We start from the raw sequence: 25,601 nt of genomic DNA, 5'->3' as shown, positions 1-25,601 counted from the left end.
ATAAATACATGAAACTCCACAGGAAATGATGTTAACTTTAAACAACTGAGAACAAAATACAACGCAGACATAGATTCCAACTAGACAAACATGTTTGTGCTCATTGACAAAAATCATTAATGAAATTGAAAATGATAATAGAACATGATGATTGCTGGATCCTTTATTTCTTATCAAGCTTTCTTAAATGCATCATTAAATAGGAAAAGCAAAGCAAAAGTAAAACACCATAATCGGACAAAAGAATATGACCACCATGTTCATGACACGGACTATTGCCAGATGAGTGGTTTTTGCACTCCCATGAAGTGCGGTGGATATGGGAAAATACCATTCCTCTGCTCTCCAGCGCTCCCATTAGAGAACCCCAGCTAGCGGGTGGGCATTCCGCAGGGTCCCGCCCCACCTGTGGCTGTCCACAGGCAGCTCCTCTTGCTCCAGCCTGACTGATCACTCTGCTGCCCCTGCTGACCCCCTTCTTGCACCTCCTCTGCAATCATTCTACACCAGTCATTTCCTCTCCCTCCTGCTGCCTACCTCTCCTTCTCAACGGCTTCCTTTTGCACAGTCAATAAATATACTGTATCTCTTACCTTTAAAAATGAGGCTCCTCTTCTCTCTCTTTCTCTCCCTTATCTCTTTTATGAAACTGCTCTGATTAAGGCCACCAATAACTAGTGATGAAAATCCAGTGGAAAATGTTCTGTCCTCATCAGAGCTCATCTTTTCATAGCCTTTGTCATTTATTTTCACCACAGACTCCTTCTTAACAATGGCTCCCTCCCTGGATTCTGAAATGCAGGCTTCTCAGCCTCTCCGCTTGACACCTTGCTTCTCTGTCCTCCCACTCCAGGTATCTCCTTGTTCTCCTGTTCCAACCACCCTTTCTACATCAACTCTTTCTGAGTCTCTCTCTCCACAGAATCCCAGGGCCATGTCGCCCAAAGCCTACAGGACAGCTCCACTTGAATATCCTGCAAGTATCTCAAGCTCACGATGTCTACAACTCAACTCATGATCTCTCCAATCTCATTCTTTTTCACCTTCCAGATGTCCCTCTGAGAGGCCGGCACTACTCAACAACCTTCAGGGAGAAACTCTCCACATCTAACAAATGACAGAGCCCTTCAGCTTTACTTCCCAATCCTATCCACTCTCACTTGCCGGCTCTAGAGTAGGCCTCCATCTCTCACCTGCACTCTCCCTACCTCCAGTCCATCCTTACACCAGCCTCCACACTGCTGCTCACACATCTCATCTCAACACAGTGTCTCAGCTTACCCACTGCCCTGCTGAAAGCTCCCCAGGGGCCTTTCGGAATCTGAACTCCTTAACATGACACACAAAAGGGGCCAAGCAGAGGCACAAACTCTACCAAGAACCCCTCATACAACTTTCATTCCAGCAATCCCAAATCCAGTGGTAGTTCTCACAGCCCTTCATGCAAGTTCATACTTCTGTGCCTTTGTGTGTTTTCTTTCAAAACGCCCCCATCCTTTCCTCCTTTGCTAAGCTGTCAGATGATCAACCTTTAAAATTCTACCTCAGAAAAAAAGAGCTGGGAGTGTAGCTCAATGCAAAGGCCCTGGGTTCAATCCCATGTCATCGTGATTGTCATTGTCATTATCATCATCATCATCACCACAACAATATAATTTTAAAAATTTTAAAACTCTGCCCTCTTCCTATATGAAGATTTTCCTGACTCAGTCACTGTCAAATCCTCCGAAATGTTTAAGACTTGTACCATGCATAACCTACTACTGTACACATCATAGTTATGTATATAATGAATGTTCACTTGTCCTCCTGTTCACCACTCCTGAGAAGAGTGAGCTGCTTGTAGGCTCCTTCTGTCTCTGGTACTTGGCATAATGCTTAGCACGGAACAGATGCCTACTGAAGAGAACGGGTGCCTGTTACCAGATCTTTGAGCACAGGAGCACCAGGGAATGCATAGACTCCCAGCTGTGTTTCTTCAGTTTCTATCTTTATCCATAAGGAAAGGACTGTTCCTTTGAGGGAGTCAGAATCTACATGAGGATTTCCCACAGCACTACTCTAGCTTCTTGTTTTTAAACCAATCTACTGGGGAGAAGAGAGTCTCAAAAGGTCTGAATGCAGGTTCCCAAGACTTATTCCTGCACTTGCCCTTATTTTTTCTGACTTGTCCTCCTCGTCTCCCAATATACTGCATGGACATATGGCTGCAGCAGATCTCTAGCCACTGAACAATTTGGGTCTCTGTGTGTGTGTGTGTGTGCGCGCTGGAGATTGAATCTAGAGCCTTGTGCACACTGAGAAATGCTCTATCTATACCCTCAGCCCCTAAGCAGATCCTCAGAAAGAGCCATACCCATTCTGCTTCCTCCCACAGTCCACAGGATTACTCAAGGCATGACCACCTCTTAGCCAGGAAAGGGAAGGTTAATAAAGAGCAGAATTTAGGAGCAGGGCCAGGAGTGGTGGCACACACCTGTAATCCTAGCACTCGGGAGGCTGAGGCAGGAGGATCATTGCGAGTTCAAGACCAGCTTGGGCTACGGTGAGCTCAAGGCCAGCCTGAACTGCACAGTGAGACCCTCTCTCAAAAAGACCAAAAAAAAAAAAAGAAAGAAAGAAAGAAAGAATTTAGGGGTAGGTCTTGATAAAGGCCTACCCCTTTATCACTTCACTTGAGCCACTTCATTCTAGAGAGTACGAACCAAAGAAAGGTGGATGGATAACACTCATCTCTTGGAAAATTAGTTACCCAGCAGCAGAACATAGACCATTTTTTTACAAAGAGATCCACATAATGAGCGAGCTGTAATGATCTGGACAAGCGGAGGAGGGAGCACAAAACAAAATTCATGGACTTAGAAAGTTCTTTGCTCTAAATCCACATAGTATCTTGTGGAGGAGACTAGACTTACTGAGGGAACTTGAGTGAGGTTAAGTTCCATGCAGGAAGGCCTACTATCCCTTTCATATCAAGGCTTTCACAAGTTTTGTCATGAATTCACATGGTGCTTGCCATCCTAGTGGGTCATCGGTACAGACTCCCAGCATATTAGACACTTACAGATGACTGAGCAGATGGGCCCCACTTGGTACTTGGTGCCATACAGGCTTCTCACCGACTGGGCAGCCTTCTGAGCCACTTCATTCTAGAGAGAATGAACCAAAGAAAGGTGGATGGATAACACTCATCTCTTGGGAAATTAGTTACCCAGTAGCATAACATAGACCAGAAAGATCTGATTAACTAGACATTCTGGTTACTGAGGCAGAAACCATTTTAGTTTCAATCACTTTCAAAGAAAAGCAAGTACAAGAGTACTTCTGTTGGCTTTCAAGATACAGCATATAGGGCTGGGGGTCTAGCACAGTGGCACAACCCCTGCTTGGGGAAGCCTGAGGCCCTGAGTTCGATTCCCGGTACCAAAAAAAAAAAAGATACAACATATAGACCTGCAATTCATGTTTACTGAATCATGCAAGTGTTTGTAACACTCAGGATTCATTATTTTACCATTACCATTCAGGACTATGAATGAAAATAAGGTGGGTGAAAGGGGCTAAAGAGAATGTGTACTGATCCCTAAATATATCTGAGAAGTTGATATTTTACTAGATCCCTACATGGCTTATTTCCCTGTGGTTGTTTTCTTTCCAAGCAGTAGAGCTCAGCAAAATATTTTCCGTTACTTGAGGGTTCCAATTTTGACTGATTGAGGCTTTACTGTTTTTGCTCAAGATAAATGTAAGGTCTTGAACTTGGGTCCAGGAAAACAACTGTACAATTACCAGATGGGGGAACCTGGATCAGTTGAAGCCTCAAAGAGCCTGGGGGTTTCATCTGTCAATGAGCCCAAGATGAGTCAACAGTAGGGTACCACTGCCAAAAACCCAATGTGATCCTTGACTGGAATAGCAGAAGTACACAATCTGGATGACAGCAGTTATGGCTACGCTCTGCTCTGTACTGGTTAACCCACAACACGGGTTGCACATTCCCTTCTGGGAGCTACCTTTGATGAGCAGGAACAACCCAAAGTATGTTCCAAAGACACCAACAAAAATGATGAGGGACCTCAGGCCCATACTGTGAGTGCCTAAAGGAACTGAGGTTATTTTGGCAGGGTAAGGAAAGACCTAGGAGAAATGGGTCATTGGTCTTTAAGTCATTAATGGATTCACCTCCCAAAGGGAAATAAACTTGCTCAATAAAACTGAGACAATAACAGGATTAGTAAGCGAAAAACACAGGGAGAAGGTGTTAACTCTCCAGAAGAAAGAACTCACAATTAAACCTGCCCAGTCACAGAACTGGCTCCCTCAGGAGCAGGAAGTCATCCAATCGTAGGCTGGATGACTATCTGGTAAAGATTTGAGCAAAAGGTTTAGGTAATTTACCTAGGTCTATTAAAAGTACTATTAAAAGCTCAACCCAGGGCCAGGGATATAGCTCAGTGGCACAGCGCCTGCCTGGCAAGTGCAAAGGCATGAGTTTGATTCCCCGTACCAAAAAAAAGAAAAGATGTTGCACTAAAAGCTCGACTCTGACATCCTTTCCCCCTGATTTGAGTTTGAATGGTAATAATCACATCAAAACCCTGAAAACTGCTCTACAGGGTTAAAATCCAACTGATGAGATGAAAGATACACTGAATTAGAATGATCTATTCCATTTCTTCCCAGGGCTGCTGACAACAATCTATTTGCAGGTAAATTGTCCTAAAAATCCTAATTCTGAGCTTATCCCCAACATATGGGTTTTAAAAACCAAGCCTAAAGGCCAAACTGGAACTCTCTGCACATGCTCTTCAGCTGGGGTAGCTGTTGCTCAATTGTAAACAACCTCCTGAGATGTCACCCTCTGACCTGAGGAAGGCAGCTGCCAATTCGCTTATTTCTGAAACAGGAAAGATGACAGAAGGAATTAAATTAGGGAAGTGAGTGTTTTAAACATAGTGCATCATCATGGCAGGTGACAAAGCCAAAGGCTCCAAGAAAAATATTAGTTGATTTATAGGGAGCAGCATTGCTTAGCAAATGGCATCCATCCACCAGCCCAAAAGCTTCAGGTCCAAATCCAAGTGGTTTTTTGGTTTTTTTTTCCTCTCTCTCTCCCTCCCTAAGCAACAGAAAGTACATCCTGGGAACTTGTAGTCAAATAAGGCTCCTGCTCCTGCAGATTAAAGTAACAAAAATTTCATGAATTCTATTTCCCAAGGAAACTTAGTTTAGAAAAGTCATTCTTTTTTTTTTTTTTTTTTTTTTTTTTTTTGGTTTTTCTCTGGTACCGGGAACCAAACTCATGACCTTTCGCTTGCCAGGCAGGTGCTTTGCCGCTGAGCTAAATCCCTAGCCCCAGAAAAGTCTTTCAAACCTTTGGCTGCATCACCATCTTCTCAGTGGCTGGACTGATGTCTCATCATGTTTGTAACCTGTCACTAGTACACCTCTACCTGAGTCCCTAACTTTGTGACTAAAACTTATCCACATAACAGGTACGTATTGTGGCAGAACTGAAATGAAGTTTGTGAAACTCACCAGCTCATCAAAGCTATCTGACTTGGTACATGTATACCCATAGGGGAACATGAGCAGCTGGGAGTAGCTGTGGAGGGTAATGAAGGCCTTGACTTCGCCATGACTCTTGATGAAGTCCACTATGGATTTCACTTCCACTTCAGAGTTGGCCTTGGGTCCGTGGTAGGAATCTGAGCAAGGACTGTTACTGGCTCCAGGCCCTAGTGGGATGCAGGAGAAGCCCAGTGAGAACAGAGAGTTTTGAGAAGATACTGGAAGGAGGAAAATACCATGCACATCCCTAAGTTCCTCTTCTGGAAATCAGAGGAAGATTATCATTGTGTTAAGTCAGGTCTCTTCCTAAGGGCACAGTTAGCCAACTGAAGTGATTCTGGACACATCTCTTCTTTTAAAAATTACAGTTCCTCTAAGGCAGAAAGAGCTATCAAATTAGATCATCTCCTCTCTGTGGGAGTTTTTGGAAGAAAAGCTAGAATTAATATTATGGATGGAATTCCTGCACTGGGTGGGAGTTTAGCAAGTTCATTTTCTGGGATCTCTTCCAATTGGTAGAGTCCAAGAGCAGAAGATTCTATACATCTGTATTTCTAAGTCACAAAGCCACAAATGCTAGGAACCTATGACACCCTCTCTGCAGTGAAAAAATCACTACATTTGACAACAAGGCCACCTTTGGTCTTGATTCTATCAGCAACCCAAATTGCTCTAGATCACTAAAATGGGGTCACTGTAGGCCTGGTAGGGGGTCTGAATGCTAGAGGACCTTTTAGGAGACAAGAAAAGACTGAGATTCCCCAGGGGTAAGTGATGTGGACAAAATGTAAATACAACCTCTGTCATCTTACATTAAAATTATTTAATAAGGGTAACGTTTCAGGGAGGAAAAATGAGCATTGTTCAATATTTTGGGCCTGGTGCTTTATTTTTCTCCTGTGCAAATAAATAACTAAATTTGTAAAAGCAATAAATGAATTACCACTCATGCATATTCTGTCACAGTTCCCTAGTGTGCCCTGTGTTGCTTCCGTAACTCTTATTAATTCATTTATTTTACAAATGTTTGACAACTGCCTTCCATGTTGCAGACTCTGTGCTGGGTGTTAGAAATACTACCGTGTAAAAAGAACAGCTCCTAACCTCACTGTTGGTGTGGGTTAGTGAGGAGAAAGCAAACACGTTTCAATGCTGTGATTAGTGAAACATACAGAGGTTCCACCAGAGCCTGACGGCATAAAGGAGGCCCCAACTCGCCTGCCACCGATCTCTAAAACATAGGAGCTGCAAGTCACAAAACTAGGACAGCAAGTAAATATTTTACCTTTGAGTCTCTTTCAAAATCAATTTCTTAATCCTATTTGTACTTCTTTTAAAATTTTCCTTCTGGAAGCATCCATAGATGATGTAATGTTTCTCCTCCGAATAGATCCTAATGCCCTCTAGTGGTTGCTTCCGGGCTTTCTGAGCTCCCGCCATTGTGCAGAAACCTGAGCCGGCTACAGCTTGCAGGAAAACCAACATGTGAGACAAAATGTATTCAGTGCTGCCCAGAGCTCTGTGACAGCACTGCGACCCTGTGAAGGGAATTTGGTGACGTGTTTTTCAAAGAGGTTTTTAAATGGCTCGAATCCTAAATGGGCTCAGCAAGCTGCCGCACTGCGGAGCCATGAGAACCAGCTAGGCCATACCTGGGGAAAAGTCCCTGCTCTCACCTCCAAACCCTGCGTCCCAGTTCCGGTTAGGGTCCACTCCGACACAGAGACTTCCAGCTACCTTCGACCGGGTCTTCCGCCACATTCGATTCTTTAAAGTCCAACCACCCAAAAAGCGAATATGGGAAAAAGAAAAATGGATCATTCGGTCTGATGAAAAGGTCCCTTTAGAATTCTGCTCATCTCCCTTGCTTCCCTTTGGAATTGCACTCATTTCCCTGTGCCACAGATGTGAAAGACTTCTCACACAGGATTATTCCCCTATCGCCTCAAATAAATACCTGTCAGGAGGATGACAAGTTTGAACTCAGCCTGGGCAACTTAGCAAGGACTTGTCTCACAAATTAAAAAAGAAAAAGTACTGGGCAATGTAGCTCAGTGGTAGAAACCTTGCCTCACAGCAAGCATGAGGCCCTAGGTTCAATCCCCCATACTGCAAAAAAATAAAATAAAAAACAAACACTTGCCAAACCATGTCGCGTAAAACACGGCTGCTCTTAAATGCAATCAGACAACCACTATAAAAAGTGAGGGAAAGAGAGAACATTCTGTGCCAGAATGCTTTGGAAAAAATATGAGGATAAATTGGTAAATTTACTTTAGAACTTTAAGGACTTTTAGTGCTTTAATGTGAACCTCTAAGGAGGATATAGTGGGTGGTATTTCTTAACCTTGTCGTTGGAACCCTTTGTTCATGCTGTATCTCATGGGATGAGCTTGAGTCTCAGTACGAATCTCTTTGAAAGAGCTATCGTCATTGTCAGCTTCTGCAAGAATAAACTTGAAGCTCTGACTCATTCAGATATACGTAGGGTCACAATTGCGACAATGGTGTTTTGTCATGAGATTTGAAAAAGAAAAAACCTCCACAATTCCTTTTAGTGATATTACAGAGAATTTCTGCTACAGATTGTAAGTAAAAGGTTAGGATGCATTGTACTGCCTACCTAAATCCTGCCGCAATCTAATTGTCAGCAGGTAACATCCGCCTCCTCTTTTCTATCAATCCCCCCACAAAAAAAAGCAGAGATAATTGGAACAAATCTCCTAGGTGACTCACCGCGAACACTGAGCTCTAATAGCCCAGACTAACAGCTGAAATGGGCTCTGGCTGAGGCGACATGTAAAGACATCATGCGTTAGAATAAGAAGTGATTATAAACACTTTTCTGTGCTTCCTTTCAGAGCCACTACTGAGAGATTAGGCAATCTATTTAGAGTAAATCAAGGACAGAAAGATTACTTGTATTTGCTTTTTAAAGTTCCTACACAGCTCCTTAACTCCTTATGAAAAAAGAGAAAAAGTCCAGACTTACACTGGTGTGAGAGAACACATATCCGTCAGGGTTTGTGACAGGCAGCAGGAAGATATCCAGGGTGTCCAGAAGGGAAGTGATAGATGGATCATTTCCATAATCAGAGGCAATCTAAGCAGAGGCAACATACATGGCAATCCATCTCCCCCTTTGGCCAGGCAACACGAGACAGAGTATTATGGCAATGTGTTCTTTTCCAAATGCAAAATAAGAATCACTGTTGATCAGTGAAAATCTTCCAAGCCTAGTCTTGTGTGATTTTAATATGTTTAATATGCCAATGCGTATATTTACATTTCTGGTCAGAATAAATTACCTCTATTAAGTAAAACTCAGGTATCACCTATCCATTCCCTCTCTCTTCCTACTTCTGGTGCGTCGTGCTGCAATGGCAGGTAACCGTACGTGTGCCTTATACAGGTCCATGGATGGACCAAAGAAACTTTTGCCAATTTTCCTTCATGCTCACAGAGCGTAGCTTTCCCAAAGAACTCAGGACCAACATCAGATTACTTAAATATGCAGGACTTTGCTAAGGTTACAGAGAACTTGTTAAACTCCATTTGGGGAAATATATTTTTATTTGCAATCAATTGCAGTAGAGCTGAAGTTTCTGCTGGATTAAAATTTATTCATTTCCTGTGCTCAGCCATCCTAAGGCATTGTTATTCAACTGTTAAATATCCATTTCATAATATCCTAAAGGTAACCACATTTTAATTGAAGGGAAAAATGTATCAGTCAGTATGCACATGGCTGCACATGCTTGAATGGTCTGAGGTAGATCGATTTCCTTTGCTCATGAATTAACATTCTGATTTATAACATGTCATTTTTGAATTACTTAAGAAATACCAGACTAGGTCACACCCAGGCCCATGTCCTGACTCTCGGGCCAATAAACATGGGGAAGAAAGATATTGCTACATCCTGGCAAAATCAGATTTGGGGAAATTTCAGAATAACCCAAACACCCTTAACTAATTCCACTTTGGATCTGAAGGTCAAAGTAAACTCTTCTTGCACCTGTTTCTATTTTCCATCTGAGCTGCTTTCACGATTCCGTAGATTATCTGCACAGTGTGCCTCAGCCCTCAGAGTTCAAGGCAGCAAAGACTTCCCTCTAATCTGTTCTTATGCTGAAATCGGACGCGGGGCTTCCTCACTGGCCACCCCTTCCATCTCCTCTGGCTCACCGTGTCACTTCACAAAGTGAAGTGCCATGGCGCCTGATGCAGAAACACCAAAGAAAGGTTAGATGGGTCTGTTTCCTGCCCACGTGGCAAGAGAAGGACTTAGCTGACAGCATCCGCCATCAGGACCACAGGGACTATTTGTATGCTTGCATGTGAGCCTGAACCCAGAAACACAAAATAAGGGGTGACTTTTAGGCAAAATGACCTTATTTGCTATCCACAGTGCAACAGCTTGAGTAACCCACTCTCGAGCGTGGATCCCGGCGTCTAGCCAGACAGCTGGCTTGTTTCCTCCGGTGCTGAACTGCAAAACAAGCATGGAGATGTGAACGGATACACTGCTGTGGGCATCTTGCCCCCACCTCTGCCTGGGGGTCCTTCTCCGTTCCCCTTCTACCTCCTGTCCCTGTTTCTGTCCCTTTTCTGTGTTTACTGTGATTGAGAGAGGAGGAGACACAGACAGTGACACTGTAGATTAACTCTCATTTAAGGTTTTTCCCGTGTGGACTCTTTTTCTCCTTGGAGCCCATCTTTTAACATAAGCTTAAATACAGGCTAACAAGGAGGCACAGACTTTTCCTCCTGTGATGTTGGTTAAATATCACTGCAGACAGTTTAACGCAGGAAAATACGCTCCTATGTTGTAAATTGGGGGGGAAACAGGTGACAAAATAGTAGGTCATTTTGATTTTTTAAAAGACTAGTTCCTGAGGGGGGTGTGTATCCATACATCCATGACGAAGGGGAGGGAGGAGCGAGGAAGAGGAAAAAGAGCAGAAGTAGGAGAAAAATGTTTATAGCTATTATCCCACAGCTGTGAAAATAGAATCATAGATTTTTGTGTTACTTTTCCCTTTTTTTGTTTGTTTCCCTGTTTTCCAAATTTATGCAAGGATTGTAAGATTTTAGTTATAAAATGCTCATGATAACCTTGTGAGTCCTTCACAAAAACAGGATGGCAGGCTCTGGGAGACGCCTTCCGGAGTTTAAATTTTACGGTGGAAGTGACTTAGTTTTGTTTGGAACAGTGGCTTTGCCGATTGAATCAGTAAATGGAGAGGAAAAAATTATTTTTGCACCATCAACTTACATCTCTATGCAACATCCCAAACACAGCAGATAAGGTAAATGAGAAATGCAAATCCTTACTTAAAAATTACATTTCACAGGTTTCAAGAGTTTAGCAGAAGGTGTTTTGTGCCTTTTCCTTCAAAGAACTCAAATGTAAAAAGTACGGAACTTTCAAAAACATAGAACAGCCTCAGCCACGGGAGACCCTGGAAGAGGGAAGGCCAGGAAAACCCAAGGTGGAGGAGAACCTGGGAATCTGGGGCTTCCAGACCCAGTGGTAGGAGAAAAAAGAGAAGCTAAAAAGAAGCGCGGTAGTAAGGCTCAGCAACCCATCCCCAGTCTTAAGTACGGAAACCACTCCTCCCAGAACTGCTGTGGGGAAACCACTCAGGAGAAACCCGTCCCAGTTACTCCGTTGGTCCCTAGCCATGACATTTCCAAATTTAGCAGGGAATTGGGACATTACCTCCCTCCTCCCCTCAACAAACTCTTTCTAGGAAGTCTGGGGAAATCGTTTTCACTCTTGTTTTCAGGGCAAAGTGCAAAAACTTGAAATGATCACTACCAAGACCGCCAGGGTAACAAGTCGGAGTAAAACCTTAACCTTTTTATCAGCTGCCACTTAAAAGATCTTCTTTCCGGGAGGTCATTGCCCTTTGCGGTTTGTCATCCTTTGCGGTCTGCATCTTCTGCATACTGCGGAACTCCTGGGTTTTTTGTTTTGTTTTTATTTTGGGTTTGGTTTAGGTGGGGGTTTTTTGTTTGTTTGGTGGGGGTCTTTTTTTTTAATGTAGTTCGGAGAATTACTCGGTCTTTTTTTTTTTAATGGCTTTAAAAGAAAAAAAGCAAAGAACCCCCGCCTTGATTAATTTCAGAACGCTCCCAGCCCTCCCCAACCCTCCGCCCCCGCGTCGGTTCGCACTGGCGCGCTGGCCCCGCCGCCTGCGAGCGCATCCATCAGGACGCGCGCATTAATTCTCTCCTGCAGACCTGCGTCAGCTTGCGCAGGAAAAGAGAGAGAAAAAAAAGGAGAAACAGAAAGGGGGCGGGGAGTGGTGCGGCTGCTCAGAGCCAGCGAGGACCGGTTGAGGGGGGCTCTGCGGGCCGAGCCGGGAGGGGCTGGATTCTAGAAGCCTCGGAAGCAAAGTCCGCCGCTCCCCGCCCCCACCCCGGTACCTTGAGCACGTCCAAGGGCCGCTTTTCAAAAGAAGAGCCAATATTCACTTTGCTCACTAGACCCGGGTGCTCAGCCACGAGGCGGTCCAGTTGTTGAGAAATCTGAAATGTTTGAGATGAGACATTGGGAAATGGATGAGCGGATGCGGCTACTGGTGACTTCTCTCCCTCCATCCCCACTCCCTCGGGCCCGGTGGGAGAAGGCAGCGCGGCCGGGGCTGGAGGCTGGGGGGATTTTGAATCCCCCCACCCCGCCCCCGGCCCCCGCCCCCAGCTCAGGGACGCTGAGTCATTCTGGAAAGGAGAAGCCATTTTGCTGCTGCAAAACCGGCTCTTTCCAGTTATGTGTAAGACAAAATGGCACTTGTCTGCTTTGCCTGTGGCTTTTCCACAACCCCAGCTCCGAGGTGGAGCGTCTCCAGCCAGGAGGCTCCTTGCCTTCATGAGCAGAGGGCACAGACGGTGGTGGCACCAGAAAAGATGAATCCAGAGCCCAGCACTACAAAATGAGGCAGGGTGGAGCAGGCCGGGGACAATGGGGCGCCTGCTGCACAGGTCCTCAAGCCACCGGCTACGCGGCTCCAGTTTTCCAGCTTCACTGAAATCCTGTGCATTCTCTACCCAGCCAGGCCGTGGCCATTGCCGGCACTGCGGATCCCCGGGACAAAAACGCCCCTGCAGTTGTTGTCGGCATGTGCTGTCACAGGACGCAGGCACTAGTTTGTGGGGCCAGCGAGGGAGTTAAGAGAGCACATCTTCTTTGTTCCCCTTTTTCTTTTTCTTTCTTTTCTACCTTTTCTTTTTTAAACCAACTACCACACACACACACACACACACACACAACTTTTTTGAAGGAGGGAATTTTAAGGTAGCAGGAACACATCTGATGTTGCTCCATTCACGCAGGTTCATATTTCCAGCAGTGAAACAAATCATGAAGTCAGTTCAGAGCAGATATTTGCCCCCAAAGAAGTTTAAGTCAGAGCAGACTGTACCACCAAATAAACTAAGGGGAAAACAATTTGGGAGCTCTTTACATTTAAAGTTGCTGATATGGAGATTTGGTGCTTACCAGGTTCAGCCTCTCTGGCTCTTTCTTACCCCCCACCTCACCTCCAAACCCCAGAATCAACATCTCCACACACCCCCACACACACAACCAACCCCATTCCCAAGTGGGTGTAAGGAGATCCCCGTGGGCTCCAAGAATTGCTCTGTGCTGCAGAGGTAAATGCAGGGCCACCCAGGTGCCCAGCTAGGGCTGGGGATATAGCTCAGTGGCATAAGTGCCTGCCAGGTGCCCAGCTAGCACCATGTGACCCAGATGGAGAAAGGGACTGATGTAACTCAGAAAAAGCAGCAGGGACTGCATAGACTTTGCTACCATTCAACCTTGCAGTCCTGGACAGGCTGAGGAGCCCCATGCTTGCTTGGAGGTCAGAAGCGTCAAGAGTAACCCCTGCTTCCACACTTGATGGCAGCCCTGAAGCACAGCTCTGCCAAGGCTGTGGGCCCTAAGGTCAGAAACTGGAAGTGTTACAGGGACTTGGAGGCTGGGCCTGCAGATATCGAATGGGGAACTAAGAGCAGGATAAAGCTTGGTATCTTTCATCATTTTGTCTTCCTCACTACCATAATACTTTATGTCAGGTCACTGCTCAGCTCTGCATATAAGCATGTTAATCACGTACTAAACATTACAAGGTTTATGAGCCTAAACTGATCTACCTATGCTATCTCATCCTCCCTCAAAAGGGCAGCAAGAGCACCAAGGGCACCCGGATATGCATAGCTAATTTTCAGGATCTGCCAGGACGTCTCATTGCCAGCTTTCTCAACACCCAGTTCCAGACCCCAGGGAACGATGGCTAGAAGTCATCATCCTGAAATTACAGTTACCAGGGGTTCCAGAAAAAGCAGAGCCTTGCACACCACCCCGTGATGAGGTCACGCCCCCAAGTGGGAACAACCCCATGATGGGAACAGGGACTGCCCCCACCCCAAAGCAGAAGTTGGCCTGTCATAGTGAGAACCAATTTCTTCCTCAAGCAGTGATGGCCCTCCAAGGACCTCACAGAACCCATGAAATATTGACTAACCAGACCCGGACTTGACAAGGTACCTACACTACCAGCTATGCAAAAACCCCAGCCCTTGCCTTTGCTCCCCTTTTCTATAGGACTCCAAAGTTTGTTAGCCTCCGTTGGTTTTTTCGGTTCCTTTGGTTTTTTTGTCTTTTTGAGACAGGGTCTCACCATACAGTTCAGGCTGGTCTTGAACTCATTTTGTAGCCTGGGTTGGCCTCGAACTCACCATGATCCTCCTGCCTCAGCCTTCCAAATGCTGGGATTACAGGCGTGCACCACCACGCCCAGCCAAAGTTTGCTAGCCTCTTGAAGACATCTTGACCCACTCTGTGCTTCTCTCCATGACTGTGCTGATTAAAGCTCTTTTCCTGCCCTTCACCACTACTCAATTGAAATTTGGAGACAGGAGGCCAAGCCTGGTCCACTAAGGCCCCTGGAGCTGGGACTTTTTGTCTCAAAATTCTGGTAACAGCGAGAGGATGGAGAGGAGAGCGAGAGGGCTACTTGTGGGCTCACTTAAAATACTCTGGACCCTTCCAAAATAACCGTGTGGCTCTTGGCATGGGCAGGTGGACCTCAGGTTCTACATTAAGCAGGTGATGCCGGTTTTGGCTGTGGAATCGTAGAGAAACTTGGAGAGGCCAGGAAATAATAAGAATGATTTCTAGATCATTAAATCACATGGAGGTAGTGGCATTGTCATCCAAGGAGAGAGTGGCCCATTGTTTTGATGTTCATTTTGAAAAACCTACCTCCTCCAAGGTATGGTAGGCCCCAAAATTGAAGTTACCACTCCTTTCTCTTCTCCGATTAAGTAGCATTTCCTCATTCTCTTGGTCCAACAGAACCTAGAATAAAACAACCCCATGCATGATTAGTTGATAACAATGCCTTTCAACCTACAATGTGAGGAAATGGTAACACCCAGTCCCCAGTACCAAGCTTTCCTTCCCCGGTCCTGTGGCCTCTATGCCCCTGGTTCTGGCAGCAAGCACTCTGTAGGGATGGGCGTCAGTGGGAATGCAGCCAGCCACTGCAGGTACAGAATGACAGTGTGTGGAGGGCTTGCAGACACAGTTACAGCTCACCCCACCTTCTGAGTTAACCTCTGATTAAACACTAATTGAGTAGCAGCTTGCTTCTCCCCATTTTGGCTAAACCCCTTCAGGTTGCACTTTATACTTCATACTATAGTCTCTCTTTTGCCCTCACCCTTGGTTCTTTATTATTTCACTTGTGCCTAAAGCAAAAGGGAGAGAGATGGTGCCACTCTACCCATCCCGCAGGGGCAGCTCACTCTGCTAGGAGACCCTAGTGATAGCCACAGAAACTTTCCCTGCAAAGAGTACTCAAGGAGAAAAGAGGGTGGGCCTTCAGTCCACGTGGGCCAGTAAGTCTCTGGAAGGCAAGTCTACGGCATAGTTACCTGAACATCTTCGATCATGATGGAATAAGCAATTCCCTGGGACTCCAAGAAAACTTTAACTGCTTGGGTGTTGACGAAGGGGACTCGGACATGGGCTGACTCCCCAGGGATGGTGGGTGATTTCCAAAAATCAAGCTGAAAGGGACAAAAGGCCAAGCCAAGACAATGAGTGGGTTATTCTGGCAGAATGGATGGATTTCAAGAAATCAATCTGTTACCTAGTTTATTTTGACCCCACAAAACCAGAATCATTATGGAATTAGTATGATATGGCAACAAGAATGTTTAAATATCCAAGTACCGGCCAGTGTGTCATATTGCTTCCCCTGCCTACAGCTAGAAAATAAAACTGGCAGAGGAAAAGATCACTTAAAACTGGGGAGTTTTTTTTTAAATAACCTGGCACCCAAGTGATCCAATTCATTTCCTAATAGGATATTAACACTGTGAATTATTTTAGAAGGGAACTAATGCATTCAAGGCGTTCAACAATTTTTCAAAGTAATTCTCACATTCAAAATTTCTTTTCATTTTTACAACATACCCTCGAGATAGAATCATATACTCATCCCCATTTTTCTGAATGTGAAAGTGAGTCACAGGAAAGGTAAGTGACTTGCCCAGGGTTATGTAGTTGGGACTAGAGCCCAGGCTTTGGGAATCCCACACTATGCCAGAGGAGTTAAGATAGATCTTTTGCAAAAAGGGAAGGAAACTTTTATGGCTTGTGTCTAGATGATCCCCGGAATCCTCATGCAGTCCTAGGCGGGGCTTTTTCAAAGGTGGCTGGATCTAGAGTGTGTGGAGCTGGGATTGATTCATGGTGCAATGCTAGGATCAAAGGCACTAGGATTAAGGGTGTGAGCGCTCCCGCCCTAAGTAGCCTGGATAAGATATAAGGGATAGAAAGAGCTGTGGTCATCCCTTATTGCTCTGCTACCTTCTGCCCACCACTATCTGTTTCTCCACTACTATTCCTGTCTGCCATGCCACCCTGCTTTGAAGTCACCCAATTATGGACTGAAATCTCTACAAACTGTGAGCTAAATAAACCTTTCCTCCTTTAAATTTGGGTGTTGGGTATTTTGTCCCAGCAAGAAGAAAAATAACTAAGACAAAGACTAAGAGATGGAGGGGCAGTGTCAAGGGGAAGGGGATAAAAAAAGGAATTGGGGTATGTTATGTGTATGTGCCATTACATGAGGAATATAATCATTATGTACTACAAACATGTATTAGTAAAAAAACTTTTTAAAAATATAATCCAGCTGGGCATGGTGGCACATGCCTATAATCCCAGCACTGGGGAGGCTGAGGTAGGAGGATCATTGCAAGTTTGAGACCAGCCTGGGCTACAAAGTGAGCTGAAGGCCAGCCCGAACTGCAAAATAACGCCCTGTCTCAAAAAATAAAATAAAATAAATAAAACTACAATCCAAAATAGCTGTCAGTCATGGTGTCTGACCACAGAGTATTCAGCCTGGGAAACAAAGCCCTCCCTAGGACAAATACCTGGAGATGTTCTTCAGCCTCAAGTTGCACCAGAGTTTTAATTTGTTCTTCATTACTTGGGATGATCTCAAGAACTTGGTCTCTAAAGAATATTAACAACAGACATAACCTTAAAACAAAACCTGGGCATTATTTCCTGTTGCTTTCTGCTCCTGTCAGCCTCTGAATGTAAGCCATGAATACAGTGGGCAATGATCTCTTTGACAGTGCAGAAACTAATAAAACATGTACTGCCCCGCATTCCCAGGACAGGAAGTGACAGAATGGCTTTACTTCCACCAAGGAAATGTTATCTAAACACTAATCCAGAGGTATGCCCGCTCCTAGCAGGAAGCTTACCGTTAAGGTTATTTTTTCTTTAGCTAATGAGTATTTGTCAAATAATACCTGCTGCTCATAAACCATTGGCTTTTAAAACTTGTTTGTTGTTGTTTTTCAGGAAAAAAAAAAAGATGTTTTAAAAGTAGAATAATTAATTTGATGTTTGTAAGAGAAATCAAATTCACATCTAGATAGACCTGAGGGTTTCTGGGTTTTGTTTTTTGTTGTTGTTGTCTCTTTCTTTGTTCTTATTTTTGCAACTAAAAGGTATCAGAGTTCTATCTCCAAAATCCATTCATGGTTGGGCATGGTGGCACATGCCTAGAATCCCAGCACTCTGGAGGATCACTGGGAGTTCAAGTTCAAGGCCAGCTATGGCTACAAAGTGAGCTCGAGGCCAACCTGAACTTTATAGTGAAACCCTGTCTCAAAAAGACAAGAAAGAGATAGAGAGAGAAAGAAAGAAGAAGGAGGAGGAGAAGGAAGGAAGGAAGGAAGGAAGGAAGGAAGGAAGGAAGAAAAGGAGGGAGGGAAGGATTGAGGAAGGGAGGGAGAAAGAAAGAACGAACAAAAGAAAGAAAGAAAGAAAGAAAGAAAGAAAGAAAGAAAGAAAGAAAGAAAGAAAGAGAGAGAGAGAGAAGCCCATTCATGTGGCCCAAACTTGGGGCATGGCTAGGAAAAACTGGGACCCTGACAGATCATGGTGTGCCTCTTTTTACACACATGCACATACTTACAATGGAAATAAACATTATCAGGGACACTGGTAGAAAAGAAAAACCTAAAACAAGCAAATATATATTCTTAGAAAAGGGTTTTATAAAAGAGCTGTAATCTCATAGCCCCTTCCTTGGGGAATGCAGAGGGAACCAAATAGGTTCAGTGAGCCATAGACAGTGACCAGAATCCAGGTCTTCTGAAAGCAACCACTGCAGTTTCCAGGGAACTCTAGTGGAGTACACAATGACAGGATGTTTGCCTTTCATGGCTCTTCTGCCTCCAAGAATCCATGTGGAGAAAATGGTCTGAAAATTCCTCCATTCGAACCTCATTACTTTTGATTAAAGCACAGACTCCCAGGAGTCCTCCTTAAACTGAGAAGGTGCTGGATAAAGTAATACATTAGGCTAATGTTTCCTGATGTGTGTTCTAAGGAACAGTAGCCCTTTCAGTTGTTCAGCCAAAGAAAAGGAGGCTGTTGAAAATTTTTATAAAATAGACATCTGTGCTGCAACCTAGATGCCTTCTTATGGATTTTTAGAGCACACTAATTAGTCAAAGGTCCTGTAAGGGGCTGGGGATTTAGCTCAGCGGCACAGTGCCTGCCTGGTAAGCGCGAGGTCATGAGTTAGATTCCCAGTGTGGTGGGGAGGGTCCTAGAAATCCGATAGCTTGTTTAACCCTCTGATTCCCAAGTTTATTTATTTATTTATTTGTCTTTTTGAGACAGGGTCTCACTATGCAGTTCAGGCTGGTCTTGAGCTCACTTTGTGGCCCAGGCTGGTCTCAAACTCACAATGATCCTCCTGCCTCAGCTTCCCGAGTGCTGGGATTACAGGTGTGTGCCACCACGACCAGCTCCCAAGTTTATTTGCCCACTTACTTTTTTGGGACCAAATTTATTTGACTGATTCATTAGTTCCCTGGAACACTCTCAAAAAATGGTGCCCAAAGCTCTTCACAGAATTGTGAAACCAAAGTCCTTCAGAGAAGGATGTATCTCCAAGGCAGGAGAGGAGTTGGGCTGAAATCTATAGCCCTGACCTCCCCACTTCCTGCGGTTCCACCAGTGACAGTGTGGAGGATGGCGGTGGACAGGGGCTGATGTGCAGGATAAAACCCAGACAGGCTGGAAGGAGGTGACAGACTAGCCTGACACTGTGACAAATGGCCGAGTGGCTCAGTCCTCTGATGTCTGTCATCCCCTCATTCTGATCATCTGAGGACAAAATGAGTAAGGACATGGAGAAGTGGGGTTATGTGTGTTCTCTTTTGTGAAAAGTCTTTATACAAAATAGAGTTATGCCTGCCATACCCCACTAGAATGGAGGGAAGTGCCCATGGATGCACGCTCCAGGTTCTTGCTCACAGAACCAATCCAACAAAATAGCCTCTCCTCTCCTTAAAACTATTTAGGGTGGGAGCGGTGCACACCCCTGCAACTCCAGTGAGTTCGAGGCCAACCTGGGCTCCACAGTGAGTTGAAGGCTGCCTGGACTGTGTAGCAAGATCCAGTCTCAAAAAAACAAGAAAATAAAATAAAATAAACCTACTTTTACTTAGTGATGATGAAGGAACTGCCGACTATGATCTTAGAACTAACTTTATCTAACAACTGCCCCACTCACCAATCAGAGTTCGCCAGCTCCCACCAGCACCACTGAGCTTTCATTCAAATCATTTCAGTAGATTTCTCAGCCCTGATAAAAACCCCTAAGCTTTCCTTTGTTCTCCTGTCCTGTTCATGTGTGTCTAGGATTGCAATCCTACTTTTTCTGAAGCAGGGTTAGTCTTAGACTCACTCTGAAGCCCAACCTGGTCTCAAATTTGCTACAATTCTCCTGCCTCAGCCTGAGTGCTAGGATTACAGGGATTGCAAGCATGTGCCACCACACCCAGCTGCAATCCAATCTTTTATTCCCAACTAAAAGTTACTTTATTGGAGAGCCATCTCTACATTTTTGACAGTTATCACTTTTCCTTTCCCCATTATTCATCTCTTCTTTGATTACTCTATTTTCCCACTCTGCTTCCAGAACTCTAAAAGCATCCCGAAAACCTTAAACACATACACCCTAAAACACATTATTTTGTAACCATCAAATGAGAGTCTCCATTAACTAGGTAGGTAAAATTCAAACAAGTACCAGGAAACATAACTTACCCCACAAATGTTTGTCGACAGTAGATATGCCCCAAAAGGGCACCAAATAACAGGATCAGCCTCATTCTCAAGGCTTCTCCTGAGTCCAGAATTCAGTCCTTCCTGAACTTTATTTATAGGGAGCGCAGCTGAGGCCAATCCATGGGCCCTGCGAGAACTCAAGTGAATTCACACATGGTAAAATTCCCACCTTCATATGAAAATCTCAAGGTTATAGACCCCCACAGGTGTGATATGCCGGTCTGTACATTTTCCATTCCCAGGATGAGATAACAAACTTCCATGGAAAGAAAACACAATTGCCAGAGCACAGCAAGGGCAAATAGTGCATTTATGATTTCAAAAATAAAGTGCTACTAACTCTGCCCAGTGATAGAAGCCAGAGTAACAGTCCTAGAGGTTAAAGTCCTTTCTGGGTCCTTGATAAAAAAAAAAAAAGTCAGAACATTTATAGTAATTACTCAGACATCCTGTCTATCACATTCCATTAGTTTGCTCGTTTGTTTATTTTTATAATGTTTACCCTGAAACACTGCAATCACGCAGTCCACATCTGCTCAAAGTCCCTGTAGACATGGCCCATGCCAGTCCTCACTTCGTATTAAAACAAAACAGAACACCTTTTAATACTCAATTTTGTGCTGTCTCCAAAGTGATCCATCTGCATTTGCACCAAATTGATCTCCCTATTTCTGTGTTTTTTTCCAAAATGAGCAAAAGTCTTTCTGATTATAACAATGACATTGCTTGTTACAGCAAGTTTGGATTAAGAGGAAGTGTTTACATTTAATCAGCAATAATTCTTCCACCCAGAGAAAACCATTTGGTATCTACTTTTCCAAATTTCTTTTGATGCTTTCAATTTTTTTTTCTTAAACAAATATTAAACCATAGTGTATACCATTTTTTTAAACAAAGGTTTTATTTTTTAACAAAAATGTTCTTTTCTTGTCCATAAACACAGATCTATAATAATCTGACTTTTTCTTTCACTGCATAAGAAGAAAATAGACCTGTTTTCTTTTAGAAATCACACTTTACTGCATCTTGGCTGTTCGCACACCTTACAGTATGTCCAGCCCAGCAAGAACCAACCACAAACAGCTGCAAAGAAATTCTCATCTGTTCCCTGTATGACAAATTCTTCATCTACATGTCTTTTAAGTCCCTAGGTTTGAATGTTCAACTGCCTGTTTGAAAGGGAAAGGGAGAGAGAGAGAGAGAGAGAGTGTTTCCAGTTGAAGAAATTACTACATTGATTTGGTTCTTTTCCCCTCTCTTAAGAGTCAGAATGAAGACCAAAAAAAGCAAGAGGCAGAGATAAAAATGCATCCTCATGTCCCCAGAAACTATCACATAAACAGTACCCCGATGCATTGAAATTAATGTACTTGGAGAATCAATTAAGGCTCCTGGAAAAGATGGAGCTGAGGCTGAGTCTTCAGCAGGCAGGACTTGCAGAGGCAAATGTGAGAGGCTGGGTCACCTTCATGTAGGGATATGAGGTGGGTGGGGAGTGGAAATCCAGGTTGAAGATGAGGAGTCTGGACCAGGTGGTGGCAGAGGGATGTATGGGAGGGGCTTCGAGAAGCACAATCAATACTGCATATCACATATCCATCATCTCCAGTAAAATCAGTTTTCAATAATCACTAAAAAAATCTCATGCCAGAAAGAGATCACTAAAGGTCACTTGCTTTTCAGAAGTGGAAATGGGGCCCTAAGAGAGGCGGCTCCCAGAGCCCTAGGGCTGGTCTGAGGCTACCGCATCCATAGCCCTGGCTCCCAGCTCTGACTGCCCTGCCCAATTAGCCACGTGATTCTCCACGGCTCTAGGGAAAGACCATTTTAGACTAAGGGCTGTGTTAGCAACTCATCCCTAGGGGAGGTGTCAGGTAGGACAATGATGACAGCTCTTTTTAGGAAAGCGCCCTAATAGCAGGCTACTCCTCCTCAAGAACACATTAAGCACACATCTCATTTCTTTGGCATCTACCCCAAAGGAAACACAGTCACACACTGAATCCTTGGGGACAGTCTCCAGACTCCAGAGCTCGGCAAAATTTTGCCTATAGAAACATGGTTATTTGCAGTGCAATGAGTTCAACAGCTCAGTTAATAAACCATTGGTTGTATGTTTCAGAATACCATGGATGAGACAGACTTCAGTGGTTTTACTGGAAGTGTGCAAAACCATGGTTTCTGGGCTCCAAATTCCAATTAACCAAACTTTAAACCCAGTTTTCCACCACAGAAAGATTAAGATTACATCAGAGTTGTTTGACTCTCTGCTGCACTTTTTTAAACAAGGCACCTTTAAAATCTTATCATAGTTCTCTGCTTTGATAAATGTGGCACGGTTATATCAGCTGTTAATGCCGAAAAAGTTGGGGGAAGATGTACAGGGGTTCTTGCTACTATCTTGACAACTTCTCAGTAAACCTAAAATTATTCCAAAATAAAAAGTGTGTTTTAAAAGATAAAATTTGCTGGGCGTGATAGCACATGTTTACAATCCTAGCACCCTGCGAGGCTGAGACAAGAGGATCATAAGTTACGACCAAGCCCAGGGAACTTAGCATGACCTTGTCCAAAACAAAAAATATAAAAGGACTGGAGATGTAGCTCAGCGCAGAGGCACTTGGTCCAATCTCTAGTAGCAAAAACTAAAAGGATAAAAACCTTCTGGGAAAGTACATGCAAAAAACAATGAAAAACCAAAAACTGTACAGGAGGGATATTTGCTATATATCTGACAAGGGGTTAATATCCTTACTATATAAAGAGACTTAAAAACTCTGTAAGAAAATATCTTGTAGAAGCCAGGCTTGGTGGTGCACGCCTGTAATCCCAGCACTCGGGAGGCTGAGACTAGAGGATCGTTGTAAGTTCGAGGCCAGTCTGGGCTACAAAGTGAGCTCAAGGCCAGCCTGAACTACATAGTGAGACCCTATCTCAAAAAGACAAAAAAAATCAGCAGCATAAGCACCTGCCTGGCAAGTGTGAGGTCATGAGTTCGATTACTGGTACGAAAAAAAAAAAAATCTTGTAGAAAACAGACAATGCCGGCTGGAAGTAGTGGCGCACACCTGTAATCCCAGCACATTGGGAAGCTGAGGCAGGAGTATCACCACGAGTTCAAGGCCAGCCTGGCTACATAGTGAGTTTAAATCCAGCCTGAGGCAGAGATGCTATCTCAAAAAAAAAGTACGTTACTACAATATGGCAGTATATTAGGTTAAAAAAAATTATCACAGTATTAAATCATCATCCTAGTGGATGAAATCTGGAGAAGGAGGTTTTTTGTTTTTGTTTTGTTTTACATTTCTCTCCCTCTTTTTGGGGGAGGGGCAGTCTTTGAAGACAGGGGCTTGCTGCACACAATTATCTAAGATTTACATTGTTTAAAATGATGAAAATTAGAAAAATCCTAGTGTCTTCTAATTGGTAGTTAGTACATCCAGTAGAGCAAATCCACACCAACCAAAGATGAGGTGACCATTAAAAATGATGTGTGAGGCTGGGCATGGTGGCACGTGCCTGTAATCCCAGCACTTGGGAGGCTGAGGCAGGAGAATCATTGCAAGTTCGAGACCAGCCTGAGCTACAAAGTGAGCTCAAGGCCAGTCTGAACTGCAAAGCAAGACTCTGTATCAAAAAGAAAAAAAAAAAAAAAAGATGTGTGTATGGCTGGGGAGGTAGTTCAGCAGTAAACTGCATATTTAGCATGCATGAGGCCCTGGGTTCAATCTCTAGCACCAAAAACAAAATATGTATAAAAATACTAATAAATTTAAAGAAATGAAAAATATGTTCACAGAATATTAAATTTTTAAAAAACAAAGCATGCACTCAAAATGATTTTATTGGAAGGAAATATCCCCAAAAGTTAAGCTAGTAAAGCAACTGTACAATTTACCAAAAGTTCTGTGTGGTTAACGATAATTTTAGTTTTCTTCATTTTGCTTATATTTAAGTAAAAAAGAAGCAAAGCCAAGCATGATGACACATGACTGTAATTTCAGCACTTGAGAGGCTGAGGCAGGGAGATAGCTGCTTGTTCAGTGCCAGCCTGGGCCACATAGTGAGTTCAAATCCAGCCTGAACTACACAGCAAAACCCTGTCTAAGAAAAACAAAAACAAAAACAGAAGCAGCTGGGTGTGGTGGTGCACACCTGTAATGCCATCACCCAGGAGTCTGAGGCAAAAAGATCACTGTGAAGTTGGGTGTGGTGTCAAACACCTGTATCCCAGCACTCAGGAGGCTGAGGCAGGAGGATTGCTGTGAGTTTAAGGCCAACCTAGGCTACAAAGTGAGTTCAAGGCCAACATGAACTGTGTAGTGAAACCCTGTCTCAAAAAAAAAAAAAATCACTGTGAGTTCAAGACCAGCCTGTGCTACACAGTAAGTTCAAGGCCAGACTGAACTATATAGTGAGACTCTGTCTCAAAAAACAAAAAACGCAAACAAACCAAAAAGAAAAGAAAAACAAACAGAAAAAAACAGAAGAAGAAGAGGAAGAGGGAGGGAAGGAAACTCCTGCTGAAGCACCACTGGAAACCACAGATTCCCAACATCCACTCTCTTGCCTTGGTCCTGCTTGCTTTGGCTTTTCTCCTGACACTGAGCTTGTAGCCTGGCTTTCCTGCTGACCTTGAGTTCTGGATTTGGGTTCACCCAACGCTCTTTGTCCACCTATCGTCCTTCGGGGTTCCCCAGCCCTAGCACCCTGGTAGCTCTCTGCTGCCCCCTTCTGCCGCAGGCGGATAACCGCTGTCTTCAAAGGGCCTTCTACAAGTCCACGAGCCAAATCCTCCGTGAGTCAGTTGGAAGGAACAGATTCCCTTCACAAATCATTTGCTGTTTTCAATACCCAGCTCAAAGGTCCTCCAAGTACAACTCTTTGTTCTACCCTGGCAGGAGACAAACGAGGCCTCCCGACTGTGTGTTGTGCAGATCTGTCTTTCACTCTACCTTCTCCACTTCCTCGTTTATGCATGGACTCCTCACCTAGGGAATTCCTACCTTGCGGCCAAGGATGAGTAAGACGGACCGTGTCTGCCTGGCGCGGTGTGTACACGCGCTGTCCAGCAGAAATGTGCGGTTTGCCCTGCGGGGCTGTAACCACCAGACACACGCAGCGAGTGAGCACTAGAAACCTGACTGGGCTGACCGAGAACTATTTTTTTTAATCCTCATTCATTTTAACTTAAATTTTAAAACTAAACCCGTGTAAAATAGCTCTCCCTTAATCGCGATATCAGCAGGACAACGTTTCAACTGTTGAAAATTTAGTGTCCAGTTCAAATATGTTGTAAGTATAGAATACACACTAGATTCTAAAGACTTAGGGAAATTAGAAT

General features: G+C 44.1%; 1 protein-coding gene across 3 annotated transcripts in view; it reads right to left on the bottom strand.

Moving 5' to 3' along the window:
- Cpa2 (carboxypeptidase A2 (pancreatic)) overlaps positions 1 to 25,005 on the bottom strand; it is a 28,255-nt gene extending 3,250 nt beyond the window's left edge. Inside the window, exons 1-11 of one of the 3 annotated variants that reach the window (XM_005402436.2) lie at positions 24,820 to 25,005; positions 20,237 to 20,384; positions 17,032 to 17,113; positions 15,520 to 15,654; positions 14,846 to 14,941; positions 12,007 to 12,108; positions 9,965 to 10,063; positions 8,564 to 8,674; positions 7,248 to 7,338; positions 5,539 to 5,738; positions 3,065 to 3,149 (exon numbers count right to left, since the gene is read on the bottom strand). In XM_005402436.2, coding sequence (XP_005402493.1) covers positions 3,065 to 3,149; positions 5,539 to 5,738; positions 7,248 to 7,338; positions 8,564 to 8,674; positions 9,965 to 10,063; positions 12,007 to 12,108; positions 14,846 to 14,941; positions 15,520 to 15,654; positions 17,032 to 17,113; positions 20,237 to 20,301 — 1,066 coding nt within the window. In that variant the 5' untranslated portion in view covers positions 20,302 to 20,384; positions 24,820 to 25,005. Of the gene's footprint in view, positions 1 to 3,064; positions 3,150 to 5,538; positions 5,739 to 7,247; positions 7,339 to 8,563; positions 8,675 to 9,964; positions 10,064 to 12,006; positions 12,109 to 14,845; positions 14,942 to 15,519; positions 15,655 to 17,031; positions 17,114 to 20,236; positions 20,394 to 24,819 lie in introns of all 3 variants that reach the window. The other 2 variants (XM_005402435.1, XM_005402433.1) reach the window with 2 other exon arrangements.
- Between the last annotated feature and the right edge of the window lie 596 nt (positions 25,006 to 25,601).

Source organism: Chinchilla lanigera, unplaced genomic scaffold (assembly GCF_000276665.1).
Source record: "Chinchilla lanigera isolate Chin_1 unplaced genomic scaffold, ChiLan1.0 scaffold00078, whole genome shotgun sequence".
NCBI classification, from domain to species: domain Eukaryota; kingdom Metazoa; phylum Chordata; class Mammalia; order Rodentia; family Chinchillidae; genus Chinchilla; species Chinchilla lanigera.
This window is presented reverse-complemented; position numbering and strand designations above follow the sequence as displayed.